The sequence below is a fragment of the Sceloporus occidentalis genome, unplaced genomic scaffold (genome assembly GCF_023333645.1).
Source record: "Sceloporus occidentalis isolate IW3139 unplaced genomic scaffold, rSceOcc1.0.p SCAF_523, whole genome shotgun sequence".
In the NCBI taxonomy this organism is placed as follows: domain Eukaryota; kingdom Metazoa; phylum Chordata; class Lepidosauria; order Squamata; family Phrynosomatidae; genus Sceloporus; species Sceloporus occidentalis.
Window position 1 is genome coordinate 18767 of NW_028317503.1, and position 27693 is coordinate 46459.

At 46.8% G+C, this 27693-nt stretch overlaps 2 protein-coding genes across 4 annotated transcripts in view; one reads left to right on the forward strand and one right to left on the reverse strand.

The window, feature by feature from the left end:
* Positions 1-562: 562 nt before the first annotated feature.
* Positions 563-6941, forward strand: LOC149271419 (zinc finger CCCH domain-containing protein 14-like). The gene is made up of 17 exons (XM_089507454.1): positions 563-598; positions 1118-1160; positions 1259-1373; positions 1943-1983; positions 2280-2466; positions 2505-2922; positions 3064-3236; positions 3419-3519; positions 3914-4057; positions 4490-4561; positions 4686-4824; positions 4967-5187; positions 5423-5525; positions 5717-5853; positions 5933-6015; positions 6100-6206; positions 6902-6941. Exons 1-17 carry the CDS (start codon positions 563-565, stop codon positions 6939-6941), a joined length of 2160 nt encoding a protein of 719 aa, XP_089363580.1.
* A 1563-nt stretch (positions 6942-8504) lies between these two features.
* Positions 8505-27693, reverse strand: part of LOC149271420 (echinoderm microtubule-associated protein-like 5) — a 41688-nt gene continuing 22499 nt past the window's right edge. Inside the window, exons 11-44 of one of the 3 annotated variants that reach the window (XM_089507441.1) lie at positions 27182-27349; positions 26901-27007; positions 26611-26729; positions 25885-26071; positions 25691-25796; positions 24412-24505; positions 24124-24224; positions 23061-23263; positions 22620-22731; positions 22247-22374; positions 21590-21731; positions 21309-21461; positions 20963-21094; positions 20178-20266; positions 18647-18823; positions 18323-18524; positions 17952-18078; positions 17375-17389; positions 16532-16540; positions 16121-16199; positions 14686-14815; positions 14354-14452; positions 13142-13162; positions 12592-12765; positions 11902-12110; positions 11503-11660; positions 11073-11187; positions 10566-10754; positions 10289-10461; positions 9951-10113; positions 9530-9633; positions 9093-9246; positions 8647-8747; positions 8505-8541 (exon numbers count right to left, since the gene is read on the reverse strand). In XM_089507441.1, the coding sequence (XP_089363567.1) occupies positions 8505-8541; positions 8647-8747; positions 9093-9246; positions 9530-9633; positions 9951-10113; positions 10289-10461; positions 10566-10754; positions 11073-11187; positions 11503-11660; positions 11902-12110; positions 12592-12765; positions 13142-13162; positions 14354-14452; positions 14686-14815; positions 16121-16199; positions 16532-16540; positions 17375-17389; positions 17952-18078; positions 18323-18524; positions 18647-18823; positions 20178-20266; positions 20963-21094; positions 21309-21461; positions 21590-21731; positions 22247-22374; positions 22620-22731; positions 23061-23263; positions 24124-24224; positions 24412-24505; positions 25691-25796; positions 25885-26071; positions 26611-26729; positions 26901-27007; positions 27182-27349 (4277 nt within the window). The remainder of the gene's footprint in view (positions 8542-8646; positions 8748-9092; positions 9247-9529; positions 9634-9950; positions 10114-10288; positions 10462-10565; positions 10755-11072; positions 11188-11502; positions 11661-11901; positions 12111-12591; positions 12766-13141; positions 13163-14353; positions 14453-14685; positions 14816-16120; positions 16200-16531; positions 16541-17374; positions 17390-17951; positions 18079-18322; positions 18525-18646; positions 18824-20177; positions 20267-20962; positions 21095-21308; positions 21462-21589; positions 21732-22246; positions 22375-22619; positions 22732-23060; positions 23264-24123; positions 24225-24411; positions 24506-25690; positions 25797-25884; positions 26072-26610; positions 26730-26900; positions 27008-27181; positions 27350-27693) is intronic. The other 2 variants (XM_089507442.1, XM_089507443.1) reach the window with 2 other exon arrangements.

Genomic DNA, 27693 nt, shown 5'->3' on the forward strand with positions numbered 1-27693 from the left:
AGCCGAAAGCCTCCAGGGGGGCTGTTGAGTAAATCATTCACACACCAGGTGTTGGTTCTCGGTGTATTTATTGCGGGTCGTTTCATGGGAGCTACAAAAATGTAACCCGCAGCATATAGCGGCTACAACCGATCCACACAAACACGGAATGAGGTCACAGTCTTATTCACACAGCAGGAGATATCGTCCTCTACATACAAGTAACACACGTTATCCCGCTACTCACGCATGACAAAGAAATCATTAACAAAAACCAGTCTGCGGGTATATAACAAGAGGTGTATTTAATAAAAAATGCTCTTCATCTGAATTCCATATTTACAGTAGGTGTAGTGGATGCAGGTAGGTGCAGCAGGTGAAGGTAATAGCAGCGGGAATTCAGTAAGTGCAGTGGGCATGCAGCGGGTGCAGCTGCCACTTCCGGTGTGCTGGTGCTGCAGTTCCTCCTCCTCGCCGCCAGGTGTCGCTCAGCTCTCCCCCCCCGTCGCGGCCGCTCTGCCCGGATATCTTTCCCCGGCAGCCCGAGGACCGTGTACCGGCTGCACCGGTCTCAGCTGTTACCATGGAGATCGGGACGGAGATCAGCAGAAAGATTCGGGTGCGGGGCTCGCAGGGGGGGGACCGGAGTGGGCTGTGTGGGGTCCGGAGGCAGGGGCTTTAGGGCAGTATGTTGTGGGGGGTCCTGGGTCCGTGTTGGGAGGAGGAGAGTGGGGGGGAGGGCTTTGGGGTGTGTGGGGTCAGGGTTTGGGGTGTGTGGGGTCAGGGTTTGGGGTAAGGGTTTTTTAGTCTGTAGACCCTGGTGTTTAACGGGGGGGGGCAGATTTGTGTAACCAGCACCTGGGGTCACTGCAGACTCCTGAGTGTGAGAGCAGAGCTTGCAATCTAATCTAGTGCAGGGGTGAGGCCGGTGTCCCCGAGCTCTGGTGAAATAAACGACGATCGGCAGTTGATTCTGTTTCTGCCACCGCCGTGGTTAATTAACCGCCCTGTCCCGGCAGCATGCGCAGTAGTTTGGGGCGTCTGGGTGGCCCTGATCTACAGGGACTGTCACTGCTGGTGACCGAGGCCCCCGGGGCCGCTGATCCGGATTTTTGTCTCATTTACATTTTTCTTACAGACGGCCATCAAGGGCAAACTCCAGGAGCTGGGCGCGTATGTCGGTACGTGTTACACGTCATAGTGATTGTCCGTCTGTCATACTTTACCGTTATACACGTTACACGTGATCCGTGATCCCCGAATCTGTATATCTTTTTAGATGAGGAACTTCCGGATTACATCATGGTCATGGTGGCCAATAAGAAGAGTCAAGAACAGATGACCGATGACCTTTCCCTCTTCCTTGGGAGCAACACTTGCAGGTTTACCACGTGGTGAGTGCCCGCGGCGCCCGCTAAATGGCGTTATGTTACCGGTGGATCCAGAGCCCGATCTCAGGAGGGACGCTCTCACCCTCGCCCACGCTCTCACCCTCGCCCACGCCCTCGCCCACGCCCTCGCCCACGCTCTCGCCCACGCTCTCACCCTCACCCTAACATGCCCATTCCACACACTCACTCACTCACAAACTCTAATAACATACCCTGATGCGCGCACGCTAATAATATACCCCCACACGCACATGCATGCCTCTGACTTACCTTGGGAAGCCTCAGCCCGTGTGCTACTACCTCGGGGGTCACAAACCTTACGTGACCCCTCTGAACTCACCCTCCTCCTTGAAATTAGGGACATAAAATGGTAAAAGTCAGGGAGCCGCCATCTTTTTCGGAGGCGATTGAAGCCGCTTGCAAACAGAGTAATGATAATGAAACGTCTCACGGCGAGTATTTTATTCCCGAAGAAAATCACGCTGCGAGCGTCTCCCGTCTCGCCTTGTGTTGCGTTGCGCAGGGAATTCTGTGATTGTTTAGTAATCTTTGACTCGTGTTTTTGTCCGCAGGCTGCAGGGGGTCCTCGATAAGCTGCGCTCAGCCGCACCAGGTCAGTGACCCCTTAAATCTTTCTTGTTTCCGGTGGAAATCCACGGATTCCTTTGTTCTACCGAAAAACGCGAGGGGGGATTCAGTGGACGCGGCAGCGGCATCCGTGGGGTCGTTTTTTAGGTCCATGCCGGCTCATTTATTTTTTATTTTATGAATGGGATAGATAGATAGATAATGCTTGAATGTAGAATATTATATAATGTCTTATTGCTGTGTTGGATGGAGATACGTTAGATGGCCACCTCCACTGTGAACGTCAGTATAACCCGCGTTGATGAGTTGAAGTTCTTTCAGAGTCCAACAGCCTGAAGGCATCTGAGGCTATCATCTTTGAGAGCTCCTTGCCACCGCTGCCATCCCTGCCCTCCAGTAGAGAGGATGGGAGGCGAGATGCGAAGACGGCGGCGGCGGCCTCCAGCACCAGACACGAGAGGTACTGCACCCAATCTCCTTTCAGCACCCAACACCGTCATGGTATCGGGTGGGACTCGTTGTTGACCTTCACTCTTTCTTTTTCAGGGTTTCTTCTGACATTGGGGCAGCTGCCCGCCTCATGTCTACAGTAAAACCCCTCAGGGAACTGTCCCCTTCAGAGGCTGTCATCGATATTAAACTTGATGTGGACGACCCTTTTAACGATGACGTGGCCTGCGTGTCCGAGAACGCCTTTCAGTCCAGGAAGAGATCGGCGGTCGCTTCCACCTACAGAAACGCTCGTCCCACGGCCCAGCTGTACAGGCCCCCCGGCAGCGGGCAGCAAGCGTACCGCGACACGGAGAGCGGCAGCGCTTTACAGCGACTCCCCCCCGGCAGACCCTCTGTCGGGAGACCGGCCGGCACGAACACCAAAGCCCTGTACAGCTCCCGAGATCCGTCTAGAGTGTCCGAGACCTACAGATCTACGTTACACACCTCATCTGCTAGAGTGTCTCTGGAAGTGAGTGTGAGCGGCGCTCTTGAATGAGTATTTACTCCCTGCTTGTCTGGTCCGTTCCTGGCGTTTTGTTTGGATATGGAATACGGTGGTCCCTGTAGTTTGAAGTTTTTGTATTCAGTGGGTAATTTTTTATTTCTGTAGCATGAAGACGCGCGGAAGCGGAAGCTCCCCGTAGTAAGTTCTGTTGTAAAAGTGAAGAGGGTTCCTTTTGGTGGTGAAGAAGAACAAGAGGAGGAGGAGGAAGAGGAGGAATATATCACTCACACGACTGGTGTTTCCAGCAGCGTCTCGGTGCCCGCCAGGCCAGAAAGAAGGTACAAACGAGGCCGCGTGTTCGGCGGTTTGGGTCAGCCTTTGGGGGGAGGTTGCACGAGTGCGTTAGACATATAGTTTGTTTATATCGGTGTAACGGTTAACGTCTCCTGGTGGTCTTCCAAACCCTGAAAAGGGACCCCATGACTATTCAGCGCGTTTGACGTACCCTCTGCATTTTTAGGCCGTCCCTCCCTCCGTCCAAACAGGCAAACAAGAACCTGATTCTGAAGGCCATCTCCGAAGCGCAGGACTCTGTGACCAAAACAACCAGTTACACCACAGGTAGGAAAGCCCCGTAACCAGTAACAGCATGGGGGTAAAAGTGTATCCGCGCACTACAGAGCAATGGGGGCTAAGCTGAGCTCCCTGATTTTAGGGGAGTCCGAGAGGAACACAACCCAGCTTTGCATCAGCGTTTTAGATAAAGTAGCAGCCAAAAGGTTTGCCTCCTTCTAGGGCGCAAAGATATAACGTGCCACGGGGTATAATGTTCTTCCAACGTACCCTCACCGTGACCTTTAAAATACCTGGCCGCGTTCCTTTAGTGTAATTATCCCCATGGTAGCTTTGATATTTAGTTGCTTGGAGTAAAATGGAGTGTTAGTAAAATAAAATCAAAACTTCCTCCCAAGTATTTATTTTTGATCCGAATTTTACTTTTTATTTTCAGCCATAGCAGCTCCCCAAAAGCAAACAGTGCCCGTGGCCCCGAGGGCTCGTTCGGAAGAGGAGCTGATTCTAATGAGGAGCCAGGCGGCCATGCTGTATTACCAGACAGATCCGCAGGGAGCACTGGAGCAGAGAGAGCAGCCCGCGGCAGGCGTGGAGATGCTTCCCACCGGAGCGGAGATAGCAGGTTGGTCCCTGTTTTTGGCCATTTTCGGCCAGCACGTTCCTCGACTAAGATGCCGAGCCACATAAACATCTCAGAAAGCCCGTCTTCTTCAGGCTCTCTGATATGTATATGACGGACCGTACGGCGATAATCTCAACGTATGCTGACCGTGATCGGCTCTGACATCCTATGTTAAGGGATCCACTGGATCGAGAGCTTAGTAGTTACTTCAGGAGCAGGCGGGCTTTTCCATCCTTTTCCGCAGGAGGAAGAATAAAAGTTGGGACGATTAACGGGTTTTATATGGAAATGCAGATTATTTTAACCTGTTTTTTGTTTTTCCAGCCTCGCAGCGATCGCATATAACGTGTAATAACATTTCATTCATTTAGTTTATGTGGATTTGTGTCTTCTCAGAAACCATGTACAGAAGGGACTTGTTCTCCAGGCTTCAGCCGGACCCCGAGGAGCCTCCGCTCAAAAGACAAGGTTTGGGTCCCTGTCTGTAACTAATATTTCCAATTTCCGTTGGAGTTTCTAACCCCCGGCTCCTTAAATAAGTGTTGTCTAATTTTATCCGTACTGCGTGTCTTGTTTCCATTAGACCCCCGAGAGGCTGAAACTCTCAGACCCGTGGACAGCAGATCCTTCATTCTGAAGAGAACAAAACTCTCTGCCCCGCCGCCCCAGAGCATCGCGGCTCAACCAGCAGGCGAGATCCAACCCCAGCCAGGACGTCTTATTCAGCCTAGGTGAGGATCTCCAAACCAGGATAGAACCCAGACTGGCTGAAGCTACCCGGGACTAGGCTGCAGGGGACGGTCTCCCCGATGGTGCTGAACCTGGTGACCCCTAATTTATTTTGGGTATAATGTCCCTGTTTTGTTTCATCAGGGAAGGATCCACCTATGAGAAACCAGCAAGCCCCAAGTTCATTGTGACGTTAGATGGAGTCCCCAGCCCCCCTGGGTACCTGTCAGACCAGGAACCAGAGGAGGAACCCATGTGTTTCACAGAGGAGGGGGAAACGTATCCAGAGCCGTACAGCAAGCTGAGCAGAGCGGAGCAGAGTTATCCGACGCAGCTCCTGCCAGAGCCGCTCCACGACACAGACGGTGAGCCCGCTTTACACGTGAGCTTCTTCCAGGACACGCACTTCTTGCTCTTAATTTTAAGGCTGGGTGATTGTTGTGCCCTCTGGCAGGACAGGGTTAACCGTGGGGCTTAATACTACCTGCCCCATCCACTGAAACCTTGCCGCTCTCGTACGGAGCGCACACACATTAAAGGGGGCATCGGTACCTGCCACGGGCCACAGAAACCAAATACCTGTCTGTTCTTTCTTCGCAGTGTTAATGGAGACCAAGGAGAAGATTAACGAACGCTGCAAATATTGGCCGGCGTGCAAGAACGCAGACAGCTGTGCTTACCACCACCCCACGGCGCCATGCAAGTAAGAGCCCTACGTACCTGCGCTACTCTAACAGCCCCAGATAGTGCTGCACTGGGGGGAGGGGGGTCTGTAACGGTCCTAGATAGTCCTGCACTAGGGGGGGTATTGCTCTCTATACATAATCCAGCAAGCGGGTGTTTCTTTTTGTGTGTCTGTTCCGTGTTTTGATGAACCCTCTCTGGTCTCTCCAGGGCTTTCCCCAAATGCCGATTCGCTGATAAGTGCTTCTTCATCCACCCGAACTGTAAATACGACGCGAAGTGCACCAAAGCCGATTGCCCTTTCACGCACGCCAGCAGGCGCTTACCTGCAGCTCCGCTAAAGCCAGGTAACCCTCAGTCTGATTTCTAGAAAACCTTTCCGCGGGTGCAAGGGCTGCTTCATCGTGTATTTTGTTCTTACTCCAGAACAAGGGACGCATCCCGCCGCTCAGCAGTGCCGTTACTTCCCAGCATGCAAGAAAACAGACTGCCCGTTCTACCACCCCAAGGTAACGTGTGCCTCGTCGAAGTAATCTCCGTCGTGGATGTTCACCGTCCTCGTTCTAACGCTGGTTTTTGTCTGGCTCCCGCAGCACTGCAGGTTCAGCACGCACTGCACGCGGTCGGACTGCAAGTTTTACCACCCGTCATCCTCGGTTCCACCCCGCCATGCCCTGACGTGGATTCGGTCACAAGCCAGGTAGGGCTTCTGGTCTTGGGTTCTCTTTAGTGCATGCAGGGGGAGTCGTCTGTCTGTCTGTCTGTCATGAAAAGGTTTGATGCAGTTATATATCATTTTTGTCTGTGCCATAACATGAAGTTTTGACCTTATTTTAGCCCTCATGGTCAATGTAGAGGGGATAATATAATGCATTTCTTTCACTCTTTAATACAAAATTTCACTCATTCCCCGTTGCCCTGTATACACGAGCCGCCATCTTGTTGCCCCGTCACGGGGTATAAATCGCCCCGTCGCCCTGAGATATTTGTGATAATAGCGTTACGGAGGGACAATCTAATGCTAGAGGCTCACGCGCCGTCCACTAAAACAATACGGGGAGAGAAAACAGAAAGCGGCTTCCTACTCGGGCCGACCAATGGGGTTCCAGTGCAATCTGCACTGAGGGATTGTGGGAAATGGAGTAATATTTGCATGATATACCTATACTGTATATTAGAGACAGAAATATAATTTCTGAACTTTGTGTCTCTCCTCAGTGACTGACTGCGTAGCGGGAGAGGGTCTGTCTCTTTGTAACACCAGCAAGGAGGAGGAAGAAATCCCACAATTTACATATTTTTGGTTTTAATCTTTTTTTTTTTTTTTTTTTTTTTCCCTGTGTTTTTAGATTCTTATGTAAAACTGTTGGGGGCGTTTCTGTGATTTTCTGCCAGGTTTTATATGCCGCTGGGTGGGAAAAACCTCAACCATTGACCTCAATTTTTCCCCCCTGTATTTTTATAAACAAACTGGAACATCGCTTGTTATCTGACTGCCCTTCATAATACATTTTATTTTTAAAATACAGGTTGCCGTTTTCCTTTCTTTTAAGCCAGAAGTTGACCTTTATTTGGCCAACATCTATTCCAAAAATAACAAAAAAAAAATAAAAAAAAAATCACCCATCTTGCAGACGCGACAACGGCGCATTCTGTCTCTTTCTGGTCCGCGGTAGAAGGGTTTTGATGAAAATCCGGGCAATAAATATGAAACACAGAAGGGCTGATCTTAAATTTATTATGTATCGGTTGCTATAATTGTTAATTTTCTAGCTAGCGTCCCCTGATTGGCACTTTTTCATCGGGTTTATGGTCCCTTTGGAGAGGAGGAAACTATCAAACCAAATGTAAAATCATTCCATCTCCCGTTTCTGTGCAGTCTGCCGGTGCATTTCGCCCTCTATGTGGTGTCTGCCGGCATATTTCGCTCTCTTTCCTTTCCTGAGTCAGGTGCAGACTTTCTTTCACTCTCCTGAATCAGCGCTACTGAATATGTTGGCGCTTTATCGAGCCCCCTGTTCTTACTTTCATTCCCCGGCTGGCGCTTAATAGAGAGCCCCCCGGAGCAAATATAAAATAATTTGGAGGTTTTCCCAAGCCGGACGTCTTTAGAACTTGTAAATAACTCTCTCTCTCCTGCATTTACCCCAATTTGGTCTGAAGGTCCTTCCTCTGATAATTGGTAGCCCAATACTGAGTCTTAGTAGCCCTTCTAGTAGACAAACTATTAAGGAATGTCAGGAGGATGTGTAGGAAATTATATTTATCACTTTTTTTGTTAGGATAAATGCACCCATAGCCCCTTCGGCGACCACAACGATCTACCGCGGGGTTAAAATACACAGCTTGACAGCCTATATAACATCTTCAGGGTAAGAGCTCCATGGAAGGGAGAACAAGCAGCACAGATGCAGGTATGGCAACTTCATCCTGTGACGCGCAGTTTGACTTACAAGGCAAATACAGGAGTCATTAAACTTTGGGAGTGTAGGGAAGGCACTCGGAAAGCGAGCCGCATCCCCGCTGGCACGGCTAGTCGAACGTGGTCTTGAGTAGATCGTCACGCCAGGTCGTGCGGGTCACTAGCAGCTGGACCGATCTTGGACCCTCGGGGGCGGCCGTGGGCTGCCGGTTCGTCCGTAAACAAGTTATCGAGCAGCCCTCTGATAGACGAGCCGGTCGCCCAAGCTGGCAAGTGAGAATCTTTAATACTCAGTCCAAAAAAAGATGTCTGCTTTAAAAGACAACACTCATCAGTCCTCGGGACGGGGCGGACGCATGCTTTCTCCATGTGGGCTTGCTTGGAAAAATCCTCTGAAGTGGACATGCCTGCCTGTGAGCCTCCAAAAGATCCCCCAAAAAGGGGTCTCTGACTGTGGTAGTTTTGCCCCCGTACCTTCTCCGTGACTCTGCATCACTCCTTGCAGACTCAAAGAGAATCCCCCATCGCACCTGGCCTGAGAGGTGGAGTGAGCGGCGCTCGGCAGGTCGGTTCCCGTCAGTGCGGCATATGCACACATTTCCATACGAACAAGCTGCAGCGACCGAGAGGCAGAATCAGGGGGGTGTTTTACCAACAGGTAACAAAAATAAAATGCTAAATTCTAGAGTATTGGGGTAAGCCGGGGCTTTGACCTCACCTGCAGTCGTCTCCTCCGGCGCTGACCACGTACCTGTCCCCGCTGGTGAAGCGGATATTGGTCAGGTGGGCAGAGTGCCCCAGAAAGCGCTTGTGTTTCGCCTGCAAACATAGAATACGCCATGAAGACAAAGCATGGAATGATGAGGTTAGTCGGACGGCAAAAGATAATTCAAAATAGAATTAAAATAACGAAAACGTGACGTTTAGCACAACGCTCTCCCTCGATCTGGAGTAATTAAAACGTATTTCTCTTTCTCCTAAAAACTTTGACCCGTTCTTCTCATTGGACCTCGCTGCCCGACTTCACCCGTAACGTCTCCTACGTCTGCCGGCGGCGGACAGCCATCTGAGGGATCTCTGGTGACACCAGCGTTAACCTGGAGCTCGGCCGCCGACGGCTCGCTGTCAATCAAACGCAAAAAAATATGCAAAAAGAGCTCTTACAAATTTTTCAGGACAGGGGAAGTCGAATAGTTTGACCGTTCCAAAATCGTCCCCGGTAACCAGGCTTATTCCTGAGTGAGAGACGGAGGCGCACGTCACGTCCGACTTCTCGTTGTGTCTGGACCAGATTCCGACCACCTCGTCTCCGAGGACGCTGGACGGAAGATGAGGAGAAAAGAGGTTTAGCCAAAAAAGACGGGTCGCTTACATTCTGAAATGGAATGGGTGTGAAAAGTCTAGAGATCGCCCCCTTCCTCGGGCAGCAGAAACAGGCGAGGATGTTTCTAACATTCTAATATAACCTTAATACTAATAATAATATCATCCCATCAATTCGGAGGGATACAAAGGACGTGTGGGCTTCTTAGTGAAGAGGATACATTGTAACAGGTGCGATAATATAAAAGGGGGGCTCGGCCCGAGGTACGGATGCCCACCTGGTCCAGGAAGCCCACGTAATTCTGTCGATCAGGGCTTGCTCGGTGAGCAGTTTCCCGGAAGGCACTTCATAGATCAGTCGCTTGTAACATCCGGTGGAGACCTGAGGATGACGAAAGAAACCCGAGGAGGATAAGCAAAGGAGAACGTGAAATAAACGTATAATATCATGTCTCCGGGGCAACTTTGAGTGTTGTGGATCTTACTTAGGGCGGCAAACCTTATTTGCTCCGTCATAGTATGTGTTTAAACATAACCCAAAGAATTAACGTTTAAAAGATAAATCGATAGCCAGTGGTCTATTTTTTTTTTCTTTACAAATCTCATCATCCTCAGCTGTTCTTCGGCGGCAAAAGGACCCGTCACACAAAAATGGTACTTCCACAAACACGCGGCGACGGCGAGAGCCGCAGGAGGTACCTGGACGTAGCGGCTGTCGGCAGAAAAATCTATCTGCAGCACAAAGCTGGGGATGTCTTTGCAGTAACTGATCCGATTCAGCGACGGGCCCATCGTCAGGTCGTAGAAATCCACAGCGTTCTCGCTGGAGCCGACGGCCAAGAAGTGGGAGTCCGGGCTGAATCTGTGCGGAAAGCCGTTGGGGCAAAAACCGCATTTTTTAAAATAAACAATAACAGATTTGTAGTCTTTGTTAACTGAACCCCCGAGAAACCCTGGCGGGGGATTCTATCTATAAGTACCTGTACTGTATAGATACCTGCGTCCCCGTAGCATATAAAGCCTCTCGCTGATCTCACCTGATGTCCTGAATAGCTGACCTTCTGTCTCTTTTCTTGCCCCAGATCTTCAGGGAGGTTACAAGAAGGATAATGAATTCTCCATTTCTCATGCCGATGGCTACCATGTCCCCCTCCGGGCTGTAACACACCGTGCGGGCAGCATGCCCTAAATTCACCTTATTCAGCATCTTCTATGAGAAAAAAAAAAAGGACGGAGGGGGGGACCCCAGAGGTTAACGTTTTTTCTCCCAGCGCTATTTAATCCAAAGAATGATAACGAAGAGTTTTTGTGCACCTTGTCTGCGATGTCCCACAGCCGGACTGTCCCGTCTTCTGCGGCCGACAGAAAGAGGTCTCTGGTTGGGTGGGTGGTCAGCCCCCAGATGGGTCCTTCCATGTGTCCGTTAATGAGAATGTTACACGCTGCGTTTTTTTCGCCAACCTCGATGATTTCTGCGTTGCGAGTTCCCACCAAGATTTTACCCTGAAGAGTATAAAAACCAAGGGATCAAATAGGCCGCCATATTGGGGGCTCCTCTCTGTGAGCCAAGCCTCAAACTGATGGAGACCTGACATGGACCAAGAGAGAAGAGTCCGGAGTATTCGTTAATACAAACAGTGGAATCGTATGAGGGGAACCATCTTCTGAAGTTCTTTGTTTGCCATATTGATCGGCACCGCCATATTGATTTATTGCCGGTAAGCCTATAACGTAGACCTGCCGTAGTGCGTCGCCTTACCGGGGGCTACATTGAGACAGAGCCACATCGCGATACGGTCACGGTGTCCGTACGGCTTTTACCTTCCCTCTGCAGACGGATCTCACGCAGTCCGTTATCTGACCCGTCTCCAGTCTGAAGGCGCGACATCTTTTCAGTTCCTGATCCCAGAGCTTCACCGCGCCACCTTCCTTAGATCTAAAGAGACCAAAATGGCTTGTTATCGGCGTTGCGTTTAACCGGAGGAGGATACATTGTGACGGGAAACAAGTAACTTTGGCATCAGCACCGCGCCTGTGTATGGGGCAGATCGCCCAAGAAGGGTTAATAAAAATCAAATCAATGACAAATTTGGTCAATATAATTTTTTCTGGAAAAGCGCAGATCTTCTCGCCGGAAACCATTGACATTTCTTAGATTTGTGAAATGGAATGATTTCCCTTGGAAGGAAGGAACTTCCTGCGTGTCACTTCCTTTCCGCCACCGTCCCAGGAGTCAATCAGAATCACTTACGGCCTCTCCTTCCCGCCTGTGACGATCAGGCCGTCCCTCAGCGTGGTGTACATGGTGAACACCGGCCCGTTGTGAGCTTTGGCCACGATCCTAGACAGTATGTGGTCTTTCCAGACGCAGACGTCCCCGCTGATCGTCCCGGTGAAGGTCAGGTTACCCTGCGAAGAGGCCGCAAAACAGACGAGGGCCAATCATTATCAACAAGAGATACGTGAACGCAGCCAATAGCAGGTCTTCGTTGGCTTTAGGAATCGTTAATGGTCTTAAAATAATTTTATTAACGCATTTCTCCCCGTGAGCTTGTTATGCTGGGGGGCACCTTGGGCTCTCTCCGGCCCCTCGGCTGAGAATAAATAAGAGAGAATAAATAGAAAGTCCGCGCAGAGATCGGACACTTACAGCTCCGAATGCCACCGCCAGCATGGTCTGCATGCGCGCGTCCTCGATGGAGCTCAGCATGCCCTTCTTACTGAGCAGCGCCCTCCCGGCCAGAGTCCAGAACCGCACGTGTTTCACCCCGACAGACACAAACTGGGTGTCCGAATCGGGTCGGAACTCGGCCACAAAGATGCGCTGATTGTGACCGGCCTTGCTGGCGATTTTGGCCCCTGAGAAGAAATAAAGGCGTCTGAAGTAATGGGGGTCCCGATATGAAACAGAGGGGGGCATCAGCGCAAAGGGCACATTTGTCTTAGTGGGTGCGGTTAGAGCTGTGGCTGGGGGCGGGGCTTTACCCAGACTTTTTAAGTGGCATTTAGAGGAAGAATAATGGGTTTTATTTCCCCCGTTTAATTTATAAAGCCGTTCCCTGCTGTTTCTATACACATTATCGGGGCTTTTAGGGCCGTAGAACCCTGCGATCCCCCCATACCCAGCAAACATTCTGAGCTCCTAGAAAAGAGGGGCTTCAGGGAAGAGAGGGAGGGGTATGAGGGGAGGTGAGAGGGGCATCGGTGGAGGAGAGAGGAGCATCAGGTATCACCCATTCTACAGAGCCACGGAATATGATGGCGCTATAGTAAACAATACAATGATAATAATCAGGGGAGGGGTATGCGGCTGCTGTTTGCCGGGATAACGGGACGGTACCTTCTTGCCACTTCCATATGGTGATGGTGTGTTCGGGGTCCAGTCCGACAGACAGGAGGAGTTTGCCGGTGGCACTGAAGCTGACGGAACAAACGCCCTTGGAGTGATAGCAGCGGAGGACGGAATGCGTCTGCTTGGTCATTGCGTCCCACACGTGGATAGACGGCGCCGTCGCTGCAAAGACACGCGTGGAAGAAGCTCGTGAATCGCTATCAGATCTCAGCCACTTCCCTGCAGCAGCAAAGGGGTTAAAAGGTCTTATTGTATTCAACCTGAAGTTACACAGAACCCCCCTGGTTACCGGCGCCGTGCACACAGAGCCCCCGGTTACCGGCGCCGTGCACACAGAGCCCCCAGTTACCGGCGCCGTGTACACAGAGCCCCCGGTTACCGGCGCCGTGCACACAGAGCCCCCAGTTACCGGCGCCGTGCACACAGAGCCCCCGGTTACCGGCGCCGTGCACATGGAACCCCCCCGGCAATACTCACACAAAGCCTAACAATCTTTTTATTGAACTATAACCCAATATTATCCCCGTCCCTCACTCACCAGACATATCGGCCGCATCACCTGAAACAAACAAAATGGGCTCATTATAACCAGGAATGGGCAAACCCACAGCTTATTAACCCCTGCACTGCTGGAAAGGGAATCACCATTAAGTATATATATAAATAATATAATACAGTGACAGATAAAATGTATCCTTTTTAAGGAAACACTGTTTGCCAACGCATTTTGCACCATTAACAAGAAATGCAATACTACTGCGGTACTGAAAGGGTTAAAAGCACACATTTGTCATCCCCACAATGCACCGCGGAAGCCACCAAAGAGCCGCTCCGTCACCGTAATACGGGGGCATTTTATTTGAATGACTCGGATCAGAACAAAGTCCAGGGCTTTATTAGAAATGTCTACTAAATAAGTAAATACTGAGATAGAATGCACACAGTGTATTAAACTGCACACTCTATATTAGAATGCACAGATGATTGACTACTTACGGTGTATTTAGTTTCATACAATGGATTTAGTTAGAATTCAAGTCATATGTTATAGAAGGCACATACTATATTAGTTAAATATATTTAGTTAGAATGCATACAGTTTATTAATTAGTTAGAATGCACCCGATGTATTAACTTGCTAGAATTCACACAGTTAATTTAGTTAGAATACAAACCGTACATTAGAATGCACACACTATATTAGTTAAAATGCACACAATTTGTTTATTCAGAATGCACACACTACATTAGAATGCATACAGTGTATTTATTTAGAATGCACGCAGTATATCAGAACGCACAGTGTATTTATTTAGATTGCACACAATATATTAGAATGCACACAGTGTATTTAATTAGAATACACACACAGTATTTGTTATAATACACACAGGGTAGGGTAGGTTGCATTTCAGCTAAAGGCAGCTCTTTGTTATAGTTGCTTCCGCCAGCCTTGAATGCATATGTTGTATTGAATGTTAGAATGTACGTACAACATTAGCATACACACTTTGTATCAGTTAGAAAGCACACACTGCATCAGAATCTAGAATGCACGCCGGTATTAGAATGTAACATGCGATAGTAATTTCAGAAGATTGATACACGCACTATTAGAACGCACTATTAGTATCCGACCGATCTACAACGGCAAGCATTTGAGAGCAGAATGCACGTGCAGCATTAGAATGCCGGACAGGTCAATGCACCGAGGAGGCTCCAAGTCTGAGGGTAATACGTACAAACATACCTACTTGGCCAGTTGCCACAATGTTGGTGAATTTGGGGTGTTGGTTTATAGTGAGGCACAAAATGTCATCCGTGTGTTCCTGGTAGAAGCTCTGAGAACCTGAAACGAGGCAACGCTGTCAGATTAGAGGATAGAGCGATCGCCTGCTCTAGAAACGTACAACAATCCACAAATACTGAAAAGCCCGATTCCAGTTACAAAAATACCAGTCCGATTTATTTTTTGGAGGCCGCTGGAGAAGATTTTCCATGGTTAAAGGTCCAGTCGATGTTCTCATCCGGAGCCGGAACATTCTAAACGTAAAAAGGTGATATAACGAGCGCTCCGCTAACCTGTAGCCACGTTGTACAGGATGCCGACCGACGCCACGTGATACAGAATATCAGCGCAGTCATTGAGATAATGGACGTTATTCCGGCAGTCTCTTCCCCGGTATCCGAACACCAACTCCAGAACCAGATCCTGCCGTCACAGAACAAACGTTACAAACGTTACAGCATCTAGCGAAGTGTGGGATTTGCTTTAAGGAGTCCGTTTGTTTTCGGAGAGTTCTAGATTAGAACCTACTTATTATTAGCAGCATTTATTTTGTTTATTCGCAGGAGTTTGACGAAACACACAACTTTAACCTCCTTATTAATAAATCCTTAATATCTATATCATTAATACATCAATACATTCTGAATATCTATATCATTAATATATTAATACATTCTGAATATCTATATCATTAATATATTAATACATTCTGAATATTTATATCATTAATATATTAATAAATCCTTAATATATTAATACATTCTGAATATCTATATCATTAATACATCAATACATTCTGAATATCTATATCATTAATATATTAATACATTCTGAATATCTATATATCATTTATATATTAATACATTCTGAATATTTATAATATATTACTAAATCCTTAATATTTATATCAATATACTAATACATTCTGAATATTTATATCATTAATATATTAATACATTCTGAATATTTATATCATTAATATATTAATACATTCTGAATATCTATATCATTAATATATTAATACATTCTGAATATTTATATCATTAATATATTAATACATTCTGAATATCTATATCATTAATATATTAATAAATCCTTAATATATTAATACATCAATACATTCTGAATATCTATATCATTAAATATATTAATAAATCCTTAATATTTATATCAATATATTAATACATTCTGAATATTTATATAATTAATATATTAATACATTCTGAATATTTATAATATATTAATAAATCCTTAATATTTATATCAATATATTAATACATTCTGAATATCTATATCATTAATACATCAATACATTCTGAATATTTATAATATATTAATAAATCCTTAATATTTATATCAATATATTAATACATTCTGAATATCTATATCATTAATATATTAATACATTCTGAATATCTATATCATTAATACATCAATACATTCTGAATATCTATATCATTAATATATTAATACATTCTGAATATTTATAATATATTAATAAATCCTTAATATCTATATCAATATATTAATACATTCTGAATATCTATATCATTAATATATTAATACATTCTGAATATCTATATCATTAATATATTAATAAATCCTTAATATTTATATCATTCATATATGAATACATTCTGAATATTTATAATAATATATTAATAAATTAAATTTTTAACATTCTATTTAATTACCCAAAGAGTCGGCTGTGAGCGGTCACATACGTACCTCAATGGGTCTCTTTTTTTTGCCAACGTTATTAGTCTGAAGTTTTTCGGGGGGCGGTAATGCCCGACTAACGGGAGGTCTGAAAACAGAAAACCGTTAATAAAAAAACGTCCCTCGTAAGATCTGCCGTGACGTTTCCTGACCCACAGACCAGTCGGAAGGATGTGAAGGTTTTAAAACATTTTCCACCCCGCTGTGAAGAAGTCTCATGATTATGATTAAGATTCAATAGAACATCACGGGACGGAAACAAAGCCTTTGAAACAAATGTATGAAGAAGGAATATGCACGACGATGGGTACATCGACGACGTAAGATACATTGACGACATTCAGACGGCAGATCACTGGATACCGAAAAGTGAAGATGAAATAGATGGGGATGAAACAACATTTAGAGGAACAAAATTACCTGGAACCTCTACAGAGCAGCAGGTGAGAAAGAGATAAGAATTACATACACAGGGACAGCTAAAGGTGGAGGATCAGAGACGTAAAAGGAGCGGAGGCTGCATGTAAAGGACGCAGGTATTCATTGTACAGCGCTACGGAATATGATGGCCCCATATCAATATATCAATCGATAATGATAATTCGAAGGATAAATCCTGGTTGTTAACCCCTGAAAAACGTAATAAAACTATATTCAGGGTATTTCCTTAAACACGGACACATTGTTCCTCTATACAATCCCCCGATCGAATGCAAAACGTTATAGGTCATTTGTAATTGCCGCAGCGTGGTGGCGGATGCATTCCTTTAGTAAGCCTTTTGATCTGTGCTGAAACGGACGTGTTGCCATAAATATTAATGGCCGGCAAAAAAATTCTCCTTGGCATCTTCCCCGACCCCCAATAAACGATATCACATTTGAACCTGCGTCTGTTTAATTTTCCAGTTCATTTAATGCGGGGCGCAGACATTACTGCTAAAGGGAGGCTTAATACCCCTGTATGGTTTTCACAGACTGCGCTTCATTCATTCCCGGGGTAATTAGAAGGTTCGGATTGGCATTTGATAACCGATGTAAGAAAACTTCAATTAAATGAACATCTGCTGCTCTCCTCTGCCAGGAAAAATACAGCAAAACAAACACTCTTAACGCTGTTGTTTATCGCTATTTATATAGTTTTACAATTACACGACCCTGTGGCGTTAGAGGGGTTAACTCTCTAACGCAGTATCGGGTCCTGTGAGTTTTCCCGTCTATTGTAAATGACATCGGAGAAACGGTTCTGAGTTTTCGGCTGCTTACCTGACTACGCCCTGCCTTCACGGGACGGCGGGAGGAAGCAGAGAGATGGGTTAGGAGCGGAAAAGGGGTTAACGGCAAAGGCAGGTTAACAGAGTATTCATCCGGCACAGAAAGGGTTACATTTTCACGCAGGTGACGTGTAAGATCGAGTGAGCTATGGCTGATGTCAGTGGGCGGTCGCGCTGATGTTATTAGACTGTCGCGGTGATGTCACTGGGCGTTCGCGGTGATGTCACTGGGCGGTCGTCACTGACTTTGTGGAGCACGCTTCTGTTTAAGGGGGAAATGGTCTAGGACCCCGAGTTTTCCGGTGGCGACCAGCAGAACCGGAGAAGTTCCCAGGTATGGTTATAAAGGAACAGTTTAATGTCACTGATTTCAGTATACATTATGCAGGGCCGGCCCTTATCACGTATAATTATTGTAATGAAATGACTAGTCAGTAGATGGCCTCTAACTAGAAAGTCTGCGCCGTCTCAGAGCCAACGGCAGCCCAAACGAAGCCCTAAAGCCGAACAGCCATTAATCCAGCAGGATCGCCGCCGGTCCCCGTGTCCGGCCGCCCCGTCACATCTACCTCTCATCCAGAGACAGCTCCTTCTGCTGGAGGTGCGGTTTGATTCCCACCATCGGCCGGATATTGGTGCATAAAGCTCTGACGGTGTAATTCATTTCGTTCTCTCTGGTGACGTCGCTGTCGTAACCTGATAGGGAGACAGGTTTGTTTCTAGAAAGCCTAAAGTTATTTTTTCTTTCCGGGATATTTTTTTCAATTTAATGACTTTTAAGAATACCGAGAGATGCCGCATCACACTAAAACTCAGTGACATCATGCTACGTTTATAAAGCTGTATTGCCCGATTAAAGTAACCGGTTGGCGCGTGCACCCTGTACACACAGAGCTCTGTGATTGGCTCCCCTCCCGGCCGCGCGTTTTGTTGTCCATACCTCCGTCCTCCTCGGAGTCGAGGTCGGACTCCTCGCTGTCGCACTGCCTGCTCTCCCGGTGCCCCTCGGCATCGTGGGTCCACAGCATGAGCGACGTGTCCAGACCCCCGGCGGTGACCAGCAGGCTGTCGTCGTGTACCCAGCGCAGGTTGGTGACGTGCGAGCTGTGTGCCACGTACCTCTTAAACTTCCCAAACTTCCCCTGAGAACCAGACAAGGGGCATCAGGGGCCGTTAACGGAGTAACCCTTTCCCCGCCGGCGCGCAGATCAGTCATTATAACAGCCGCCGCGGACGTCCGAAGCAAATGTATTTGAATACGTACTCTAACCGGGTACCGGAACAGCTTCACGAAGCCAAAGTCGTCTCCGGTCGCCAAGACCTTGCCATCGCCGGTGAGGCTTGCGGCCGTCACGTCGCTTACTTCGCCGATCACCGGCCAGATGCCCTCGCAGCTCGGACCCAGGACACTCGTCCACGACGACCAGGAAACCTTTTCTACCTGAGAAATAGGTAGTTGAGTGTACACTCCTAGCACACCGAGTATACACTCCCGGAGGTTGACCTACACGGGTAATGTTGGCTACCAGGGGATCTTTCAGCAAGATGATGATTAGATATTATTATTAGAAGCAGTAGTAGTCTATTAGTATTATTACATGGTATTATTATAATTATTATTATTGTTAGTAGTAGTAGTGTTATTAGTATTATTTTATAGTATTTTTATAATAATTATTATTATTGTTAGTAGTAGTAGTAGTGTTATTAGTATTATTACATGGTATTATTATAATTATTATTATTGTTAGTAGTAGTAGTGTTATTAGTATTATTTCATAGTATTTTTATAATAATTATTATTATTATTGTTAGTAGTAGTAGTAGTGTTATTAGTATTATTACATGGTATTATTATAATTATTATTATTGTTAGTAGTAGTAGTGTTATTAGTATTATTTCATAGTATTTTTATAATAATTATTATTATTATTGTTAGTAGTAGTAGTGTTATTAGTATTATTTCATAGTATTTTTATAATAATTATTATTATTATTGTTAGTAGTAGTAGTGTTATTAGTATTATTTTATAGTATTTTTATAATAATTATTATTATTGTTAGTAGTAGTAGTGTTATTAGTATTATTTTATAGTATTTTTATAATAATTATTATTATTGTTAGTAGTAGTAGTAGTGTTATTAGTATTATTACATGGTATTATTATAATTATTATTATTGTTAGTAGTAGTAGTGTTATTAGTATTATTTCATAGTATTTTTATAATAATTATTATTATTATTGTTAGTAGTAGTAGTGTTATTAGTATTATTTTATAGTATTTTTATAATAATTATTATTATTGTTAGTAGTAGTAGTGTTATTAGTATTATTTTATAGTATTTTTATAATAATTATTATTATTGTTAGTAGTAGTAGTGTTATTAGTATTATTTTATAGTATTTTTATAATAATTATTATTATTGTTAGTAGTAGTAGTGTTATTAGTATTATTTATAGTATTTTTATAATAATAATTATTATTATTGTTAGTAGTAGTAGTGTTATTAGTATTAGTTAATACTATTAGTAGTAGTAGTTGTAGTAGTAGTAATTAATTATGACCAAAAATACAAACAGAGGCTCCTTTATCGCATTCGTTTCCATGCAGAAAATACTATTATTGTATATTTGCCCCCTGCTGTCTCTGTAAATCATATTGTTATATTCTTCTAGTCCCGTCTACCCTTTGTACAGCGCTACGGAATATGATGGCGCTATATAAAACAATAAATAATAATAATTTGTCCACCGACGGGCTTCAGAAAGCAGCGACCGCTCTTCACCTTACCTCCTGGCTGAGAATGTTCTGCTTCTTCCCTCGGGGGGCTTCAAAGAAGAGCTGCTCCTTGGCCCCCGTGTTCACCTGCAGCAGCTTCCCTGAAAAGAGCACAGGAGGGTTACACGGCTGCCGGGACACACAACTCTCAGCCGGCACATCCGTAAAGGGATGGGGGGATACCTCAGAATCTCGCTCTCCCACCACGAGCGTAGTACAGACCCCCGGGTTCTAAGGGGACCCAACAGCTCCCCTAAATGTTCTGTTACCCAGCATACCCTGATATGTTAACATTGTGAGACATGGGGGGGGGGCCCTGAACACAACTTGCTGAGGGGCCCAGGATTTCCTACTACAGGTAGGATGGCCACCCAACCCCTCTGGGCTCCAACCTTCCTGTTGAAGTATGACATCACTACACGCCTTATCCGTGCACCGGCTACGAAGGTAAAAAAAAAGATCTCCGTTCTGAGATAAGACAATAATAAGGGATTTTTTACGCTGTCATGGTTTTCGTTATATTACAAAAAAACGAGGGATAATTATTGGTCGGGAATAAAGTAGTTTTGTAGATCAGATCAAAAATGAATAAAATTATTAATACATCAAATAATACATCAAATAATAACAATAATAATTGACAGATTTATCTCGTGGCGACGGGTGTTCTAGAAGTAGACCCGATGCTGAAACGGCCTCCCGGGGACAGGACGGTAACCCCTCACCGGCACGGGACGGTAACCCCTCACCGGCACGGGACGGTAACCCCTCACCGGCACGGGACGGTAACCCCTCACCTCGGGCGTCCCAGTCGATGTGCGTGATGTAGCTGGACGATCCCTTGCAGACCCCGACCCGCTTGCTGCTCTTCACGCTGTAAATGTCTACAAAGTTGTCGTAGGAAGCCACGGCCAGGTACTTCCCCGCGCCTGCAACACAAGCGGCCGTAAAACAGATCGCTTCCCAAACGCACCGCGGAACGGATCAACGCGCAAACACACGGCATCAAACGCAAGCGGTGGGACTGGCTTCTAAGAACGCAACCGACGCCAACGCTCCATGAAATGAAAGCTCGGGGCCACTGGAATTCCGAAGGCATTAAATAAGAGAGGGAGGTTGAGCGTCGCTCGGCCCGTTACCCACCAGGGGAGAAGCGAATGTCGGAGACGACGTCCTTTCTATGGTGAAACGAGACCAGGTCCTCCATCGTGTCTGTATTAACGATTAAAAAGCTCCCATCGTTCAGTCCGACGGCCAATGCTTTACCGTCCGGGGAGAAGGCACAGCATCTTCCGCCTGGGGAGGAAAAAAAAGCACACAGGTAAGTGGGTGCCGGCTACGGACACCCATCAAGGGCAATCGCCATGGAAACATTTTGCATTTTAGCTCGTTTTTCTCTCGTCCCCCCAACCTCTTAACGTTACCTTTCTTTAGCTTGCGAACAGCCAGCATGCAGTGACTCGGGGACAGGTCCCAAATTCGGAGGGTCTTATCTTCACTTACGGTGGCACAGATTGGTAAGTGAGGGTGAGTGGCCAGACCCCAAACCTCTCCCTCCATGTGTCCCTAAAAAAAAAAAAAAATGAAACAGGGAAGGGAATCGCCATGATCGTGTTACTTCACTAAGATCCGTCGCCCAGCCGCGGGGAAACCCGCCTGGTTAAACAGAGACAGAGCGGCCGCGTCATTAAGGAAGGCGGCGGAATCTTTCAATGTCTTCTCAGGATCATTATCTCTGCCGACGGATAACGGCTGCGGGAGCAGAACTCACGAGGGCTCCGTCTCCGAATGTCCGGGTGTGAATATTAAAGTAACAGAGTGACGGCGCCTGCCAGGATTTAAGGGTTCCTCAGGGGACCGTTTGGCTCAATGAGACGCAAACAGCCGATAGAGGTTGACATTTTATGAGACGCAAAGTCCCAGTGGCCATTTCCAGACGTAAGTAAGGACTTTCCCCCGGTACCTGAACCTGCTCCGGACCAACCGAATGGAATCGGATGATTTTGGTGACAATAATGGTCTCGTTATGATGGATTATAGAATTTTTACCAAGAAAAAGTGAAACGAAAGAAATCTAATACCTGAACAAGTAAAGTGACGGGTCCGCTCTTATCCACCTCCAGAATCTCCCCGTTCTTGGTTCCCACCAGGATGTGACCATGGCCCAGGGATATGGCACGGATGGACGGGTTGTCTTCTAGCAAAAGCCCTGTTTGGAACACGGATTCAGCATTTCAAGATTCCCGGTAATGTTAGGATGTTTGGGGGAGAACGCGAGGAGAGCCAGAGCTTCTTCCTTCCTCCTCTCACCAAACGCCGTCTTAACCTTTAGAACGGACTAGCTGAGAAGTGACGGGGGAACCACGTGCATCAATGTAAGGTTACGCATCGGTGCTGCCACCAGCCCCAGAGGGGTTAAACAAAAGACCTGCCCGCTGGAGCGGGATAAATCACCTTTAGATCCTGGGGCCAACGCAGCCCTTTTTATAGCGTAGGTTTTGAGGCATCGTTCGAAGGCATCGTCCCAAAGAGCTACCACTCCATCCTTTCCTCCCGTTACAAAGCCCTGCGACGGGAAACAAACACAAGCATCACGGAAGTTCCCCGACAACTCTGCCCTATCCTGCCCTAGCCTCACCCCTCGAATAGGGCTAATATTTTCCCCATGGTGGTTTGGCTCTAGACATTGCTTATACCTCAACCATGGAATCTTCTCTCCCAATGGAAACATTTATCTTCATATGTATATATATATATATATATATATATATGTGTGTGTCACAAATTATATGTGTAAAGCTCCCAATCTATATGGAACCATAGCGCCAGGAGCTTTGTCTCTGGTGCAAAGTGTCACATGGGGACACGTTTTGGGGGAAAACCAATTTAATTCACCTTATCCAGAGCGTGCATGCTGAACACCGGCCCGTCGTGGGCTTTAACCGTTTTCATGAGGAAGAGGTCTCTCCAGATACAAACGTCTCCGGTAGATGTTCCAGAAAAGGACATCTCCTCCGTCCAGCCATACACCACGCACATCATGGTCTCGCTTTTCGATCCGGTTCCTGCGCAGCCCTTGCGTCCGATCAGACCTCCGCCTGCCAGAGGAAAGGAGATCTATAAGCTGTATATATTATATATATATATATATATATATATATATAAATATAATGAAACTATACAATATACATATAAGAGCCAATTTTACTCTCCACCTATTGTAACAGCGCCACGGCCTCTGCTAGGGCCATATAAATAAATGTAATGTGTAAATTGTTGGAACTATAAAAAAATAAATAATGATAATAATAATAATAATAATAATAATGTAATGTTATTCAGAGGTGTAATTGGGTTTTTGTCCACTAGGTGGCGATAGAAGACCACAAAAAGCCAAATACACATTTTTCCATTTTTTTCAGGATTTGTTGCTTTTAGCAATAATATAAACAAAAAGCTAAACAAATATTTTCTAATTACAGATTGAGGTCAGATGATGGATTTCTGGTTATTCATGCGTTTTCCCTGAGTTTCTCTCCGTGCTAATATTCGCTAATAACGATGGATCTTTCCTGCAGAGGCCGGCGGTGTTATTAAAAGCTTTAAGTGATGAATGACCCAGGAGATCAGTAACTTCCCCAGATGCCTTTTTATACAGCAAGTGACTCCTAAAGGTCTTGAAAGTATTGCTGCTGTGTTTTACTCTCCATTTTACTTTACTGAAAGGGTGGTAGATAAATAGAACAGCCTCCCAGCAGAGGTGGTAGAGGGCAATACAGTGAGGGTATTAAGCATGCATGGGATAGACATACGGCTCCTGAATCTAAGACGAGACCAACGACTGATTAAGGTTTGAGTCTTTACAGCAGGTGAAACGGGTGACTAGACGGGGGCCGGATGGGGCCGATCTGCCGGCGGGTTCTGAGGTTCTATTAAATGTCTGTCTTGTTCACTTTACCTGCCCGTCTCCAGAACTTCAGGTGTTTTATGCCGGCCGTGATCAGCTTGTCCGGAGTGAACGGATTCATCTTCACCGCGAAGATCTTTTCTTTGCTTCCTCTAAAAGTCAATAATAACCAAAAAAAGTTATTCTGCTACAAATGGAAAGACCCGGAAAGACCCTCACAGATCCGGACGTGGCCCGGCGCGTAAATCCGGGGGCCGCGTGTCCCGAAACGCTACAAATACAACCCGTGCCGTCTATCGTCCAATAAACCATCAGAGATGTCGGTCTGGATTTACTAACCTGACTGCCGAGAGCTTCTCTCCTTTCTTCCAGTCCCAGAGAACAACAGTGTGATTGTCATCGATGCCCACCGTGGCCAAACGCTTTCCGTCCGCTGCACAACACAAAACACACAAAACACACAATCATGACGGATCCGCCGCACAAAACACAAACACGACGGATACAGCGCACAAAACACACATCCATGACGGATCCGCCGCACAAAACACACAAACACGACGGATCCAGCGCACAAAACACACATCCATGACGGATCCGCCGCACAAAACACACATCCATGACGGATCCGCCGCACAAAACACACATCCATGACGGATCCGCCGCACAAAACACACATCCATGACGGATCCGCCGCACAAAACACACAAACACGACGGATCCAGCGCACAAAACACACATCCATGACGGATCCAGCGCACAAAACACACATCCATGACGGATCCGCCGCACAAAACACACATCCATGACGGATCCGCCGCACAAAACACACATCCATGACGGATCCGCCGCACAAAACACACAAACACGACGGATCCAGCGCACAAAACACACATCCATGACGGATCCGCCGCACAAAACACACATCCATGACGGATCCGCCGCACAAAACACACATCCATGACGGATCCGCCGCACAAAACACACATCCATGACGGATCCGCCGCACAAAACACACATCCATGACGGATCCGCCGCACAAAACACACAAACACGACGGATCCAGCGCACAAAACACACATCCATGACGGATCCGCCGCACAAAACACACATCCATGACGGATCCGCCGCACAAAACACACATCCATGACGGATCCGCCGCACAAAACACACATCCATGACGGATCCGCCGCACAAAACACACATCCATGACGGATCCAGCGCACAAAACACACATCCATGACGGATCCGCCGCACAAAACACACATCCATGACGGATCCGCCGCACAAAACACACATCCATGACGGATCCGCCGCACAAAACACACATCCATGACGGATCCAGCGCACAAAACACACAAACACAGTACTATCCAGTGTTCTCTGTGACTATTCCAGGGCTGTCTATGGCGTCACCATCTGCCCCGGATCAGCCTTGCTGCCCCCAATTACCCCACATTCTATTCTACGATAAGAATTCTGAATAAACCCCATTTCCGTGACGACGCGTTTCGCACAGAAGCTGCCGATCGAGCCGTGCGTGCGAAACGCGTCAGGCAGGTTCCTGCAGTCTCCTCTAACGAGGTCGTTCTCTTTTAGAAGTAAATAAAAGTCTGACCCGAGAAGTCCGCGGCGCACACTCCGTACTGGTGCTGTCCCTTTAATATGGAGAGAGGTTTGATTGTCTCCGCGTCCCAGATATGCACGGCGCTGTCACGACCCACCTAAAAACGGAGCAAACGTATCAGGAGAGGGGCAGAAGCGGCCCCGGGGAATGAATATCTCAGAGCTGCTGCCGATCGGAGGACTCACCTGGCCGGTGGCTACATAGTCCTTCAGCGGATGAATGGCGAGGCATAGGATGTCATCGTTGTGCCCTAAATAAAACCTCTGCGTGTTCTGCTGACGGTTATACACCACCCCGACGGCTGCCACGTGGTAGACGATCTCTCCCGTCTGGGTATAAAACAGGTTACTGCGGCAGTCGTACCCCCGATACCTGCAGAGACCCCGAGAAAGGTTTACACAACGGGAAGGACGACTCTGAATAAGTAAAAAAACTAGTTTTATATGTTTTCTAAATAAACTCCCTTGCAGACCTGTCAGTCATGTGATATTTTGGGTGACTTTCCGACTCAAACATCACACTGAGCTGATGCTTTATGGCGATGCTAATGAAGTCCCATCCTCCATAGACTTTCATTAGTCAGAGAGTCCAGGGACCAGGACTCGCATCCAGCCATAACTGGGAACATCCAGCTACCTGGAGCCCTCCCTTTTCAGGATGCCGAGAAGTGGTCCCGCAGACTCTGGTGGGCGGTCCCCCTGGCACTGGTAGGCGGTCCCCCTGCGCTGGAAAACTGGCCGTGATTGGAGGGGAAGTGGGCGGGGAGTGGGGCGTGCCACAACGCCGCTCCCACGACCCAGAGTTTCTCCGCAGTGACCCGGGGACCCCGAGAAACAGAACTTTCCCCCCGACGTGATGTCACCCGGAGCCACGTTACTGCCACGGGTATAAAGAGTGTAAACACCTCTCACCCGTGAACAAAGTGGAGCCGGATGCTGTTCACGGGCGGCCGCTCCCGTCTCTTGGAAGAAGCACTCCGGTGTTTTTCTTTGCATTGCTCCTTTAGCTGAGGTAGATCCTCCTTATAAACCTGCGATTAGTAAATAACGACACTTTTCAGACATGAGAAGTGTAAGAATGCAAGAAAAAAACAATTTCACACCGAACCCCCCCCCCCCTCCGCTAATTAAACAAACGGGGACGGTCACTTGGCTCTGGTGGGGTTCCGATGGAAGGAGTCACATCTCACAAGGCGTCTCACCTGGCGGCGGTAAGTGGTCTGAGTCTCCTGCTCTATCTCAGAGTCCAGCTCTGGGACGTCCGATTGGTCGGTATCCGAGTCGTCGCTGTTGGAGTCGATCAAACTTTCTGGTATAAAAAGTTAGGAAGTAATGAGATTGGATAAATTTTTTTAAAAACTTGAATAAATTGCCAACCAGTAGAGGGATTTTTGTTCTAAAAAACCTCAAAGGTCTCTTTTTCAGATGTTTGCATAATTTACTATTTATTTAATGGTTATGGCGTCGCAGGGTGAGCCGTTACCTTGTGGGGCGATGTGCAGGACGTCCTTCAGCTTCCGATCCGGAATAAACTTCCACTGAAACACAGAGTGATCGGCTCCACCGACCGAGATGATCCACTGGTAGTCATGTGACCATCGCACGCTGGTCACATGTGCCGAGTGACCAAGGTACTTCCTAAACTTCGCACCTGCGGGAAAAAATACATCGCAGATCACTCTCTGCAGCCTCCTCCGACGTCACGATCCGTTAAAGTACGTTAAAAGTCGTTAAAGTACGGCTTCCGCGTTTTACTCTCCGTTTTACTTTACGGAAAGGGGGTGGTGGATAAGTGGAAAAGCCTCCCAGCAGAAGTGGTAGAGCCTAATACAGTGAGGGAATTTAAACATGCATGGGATAGAAATCCTGATTAAGGTGCGAGTCTTTGCAGAATAGATGGGGGGGGCCGAATGGGGGCCGATCTGCAGGTATGTTTCGTGCAGATTATTAATTACTTCGGCCTCATGGGGTTGCCGAGACTTTTTGGTTTATTTC

What these genes read in the sequence shown, in the direction of transcription:
- LOC149271419 (XM_089507454.1), top strand. Translation starts at nt 563, where the DNA reads ATGGAGATCGGGACGGAGATCAGCAGAAAGATTCGG. An exon ending in CCCGCCAGGCCAGAAAGAAG is followed by an intron (nt 3,237 to 3,418) that starts GTACAAACGAGG and finishes CTGCATTTTTAG; the next exon opens with GCCGTCCCTCCCTCCGTCCA. An exon ending in GGACGTCTTATTCAGCCTAG is followed by an intron (nt 4,825 to 4,966) that starts GTGAGGATCTCC and finishes TTGTTTCATCAG; the next exon opens with GGAAGGATCCACCTATGAGA.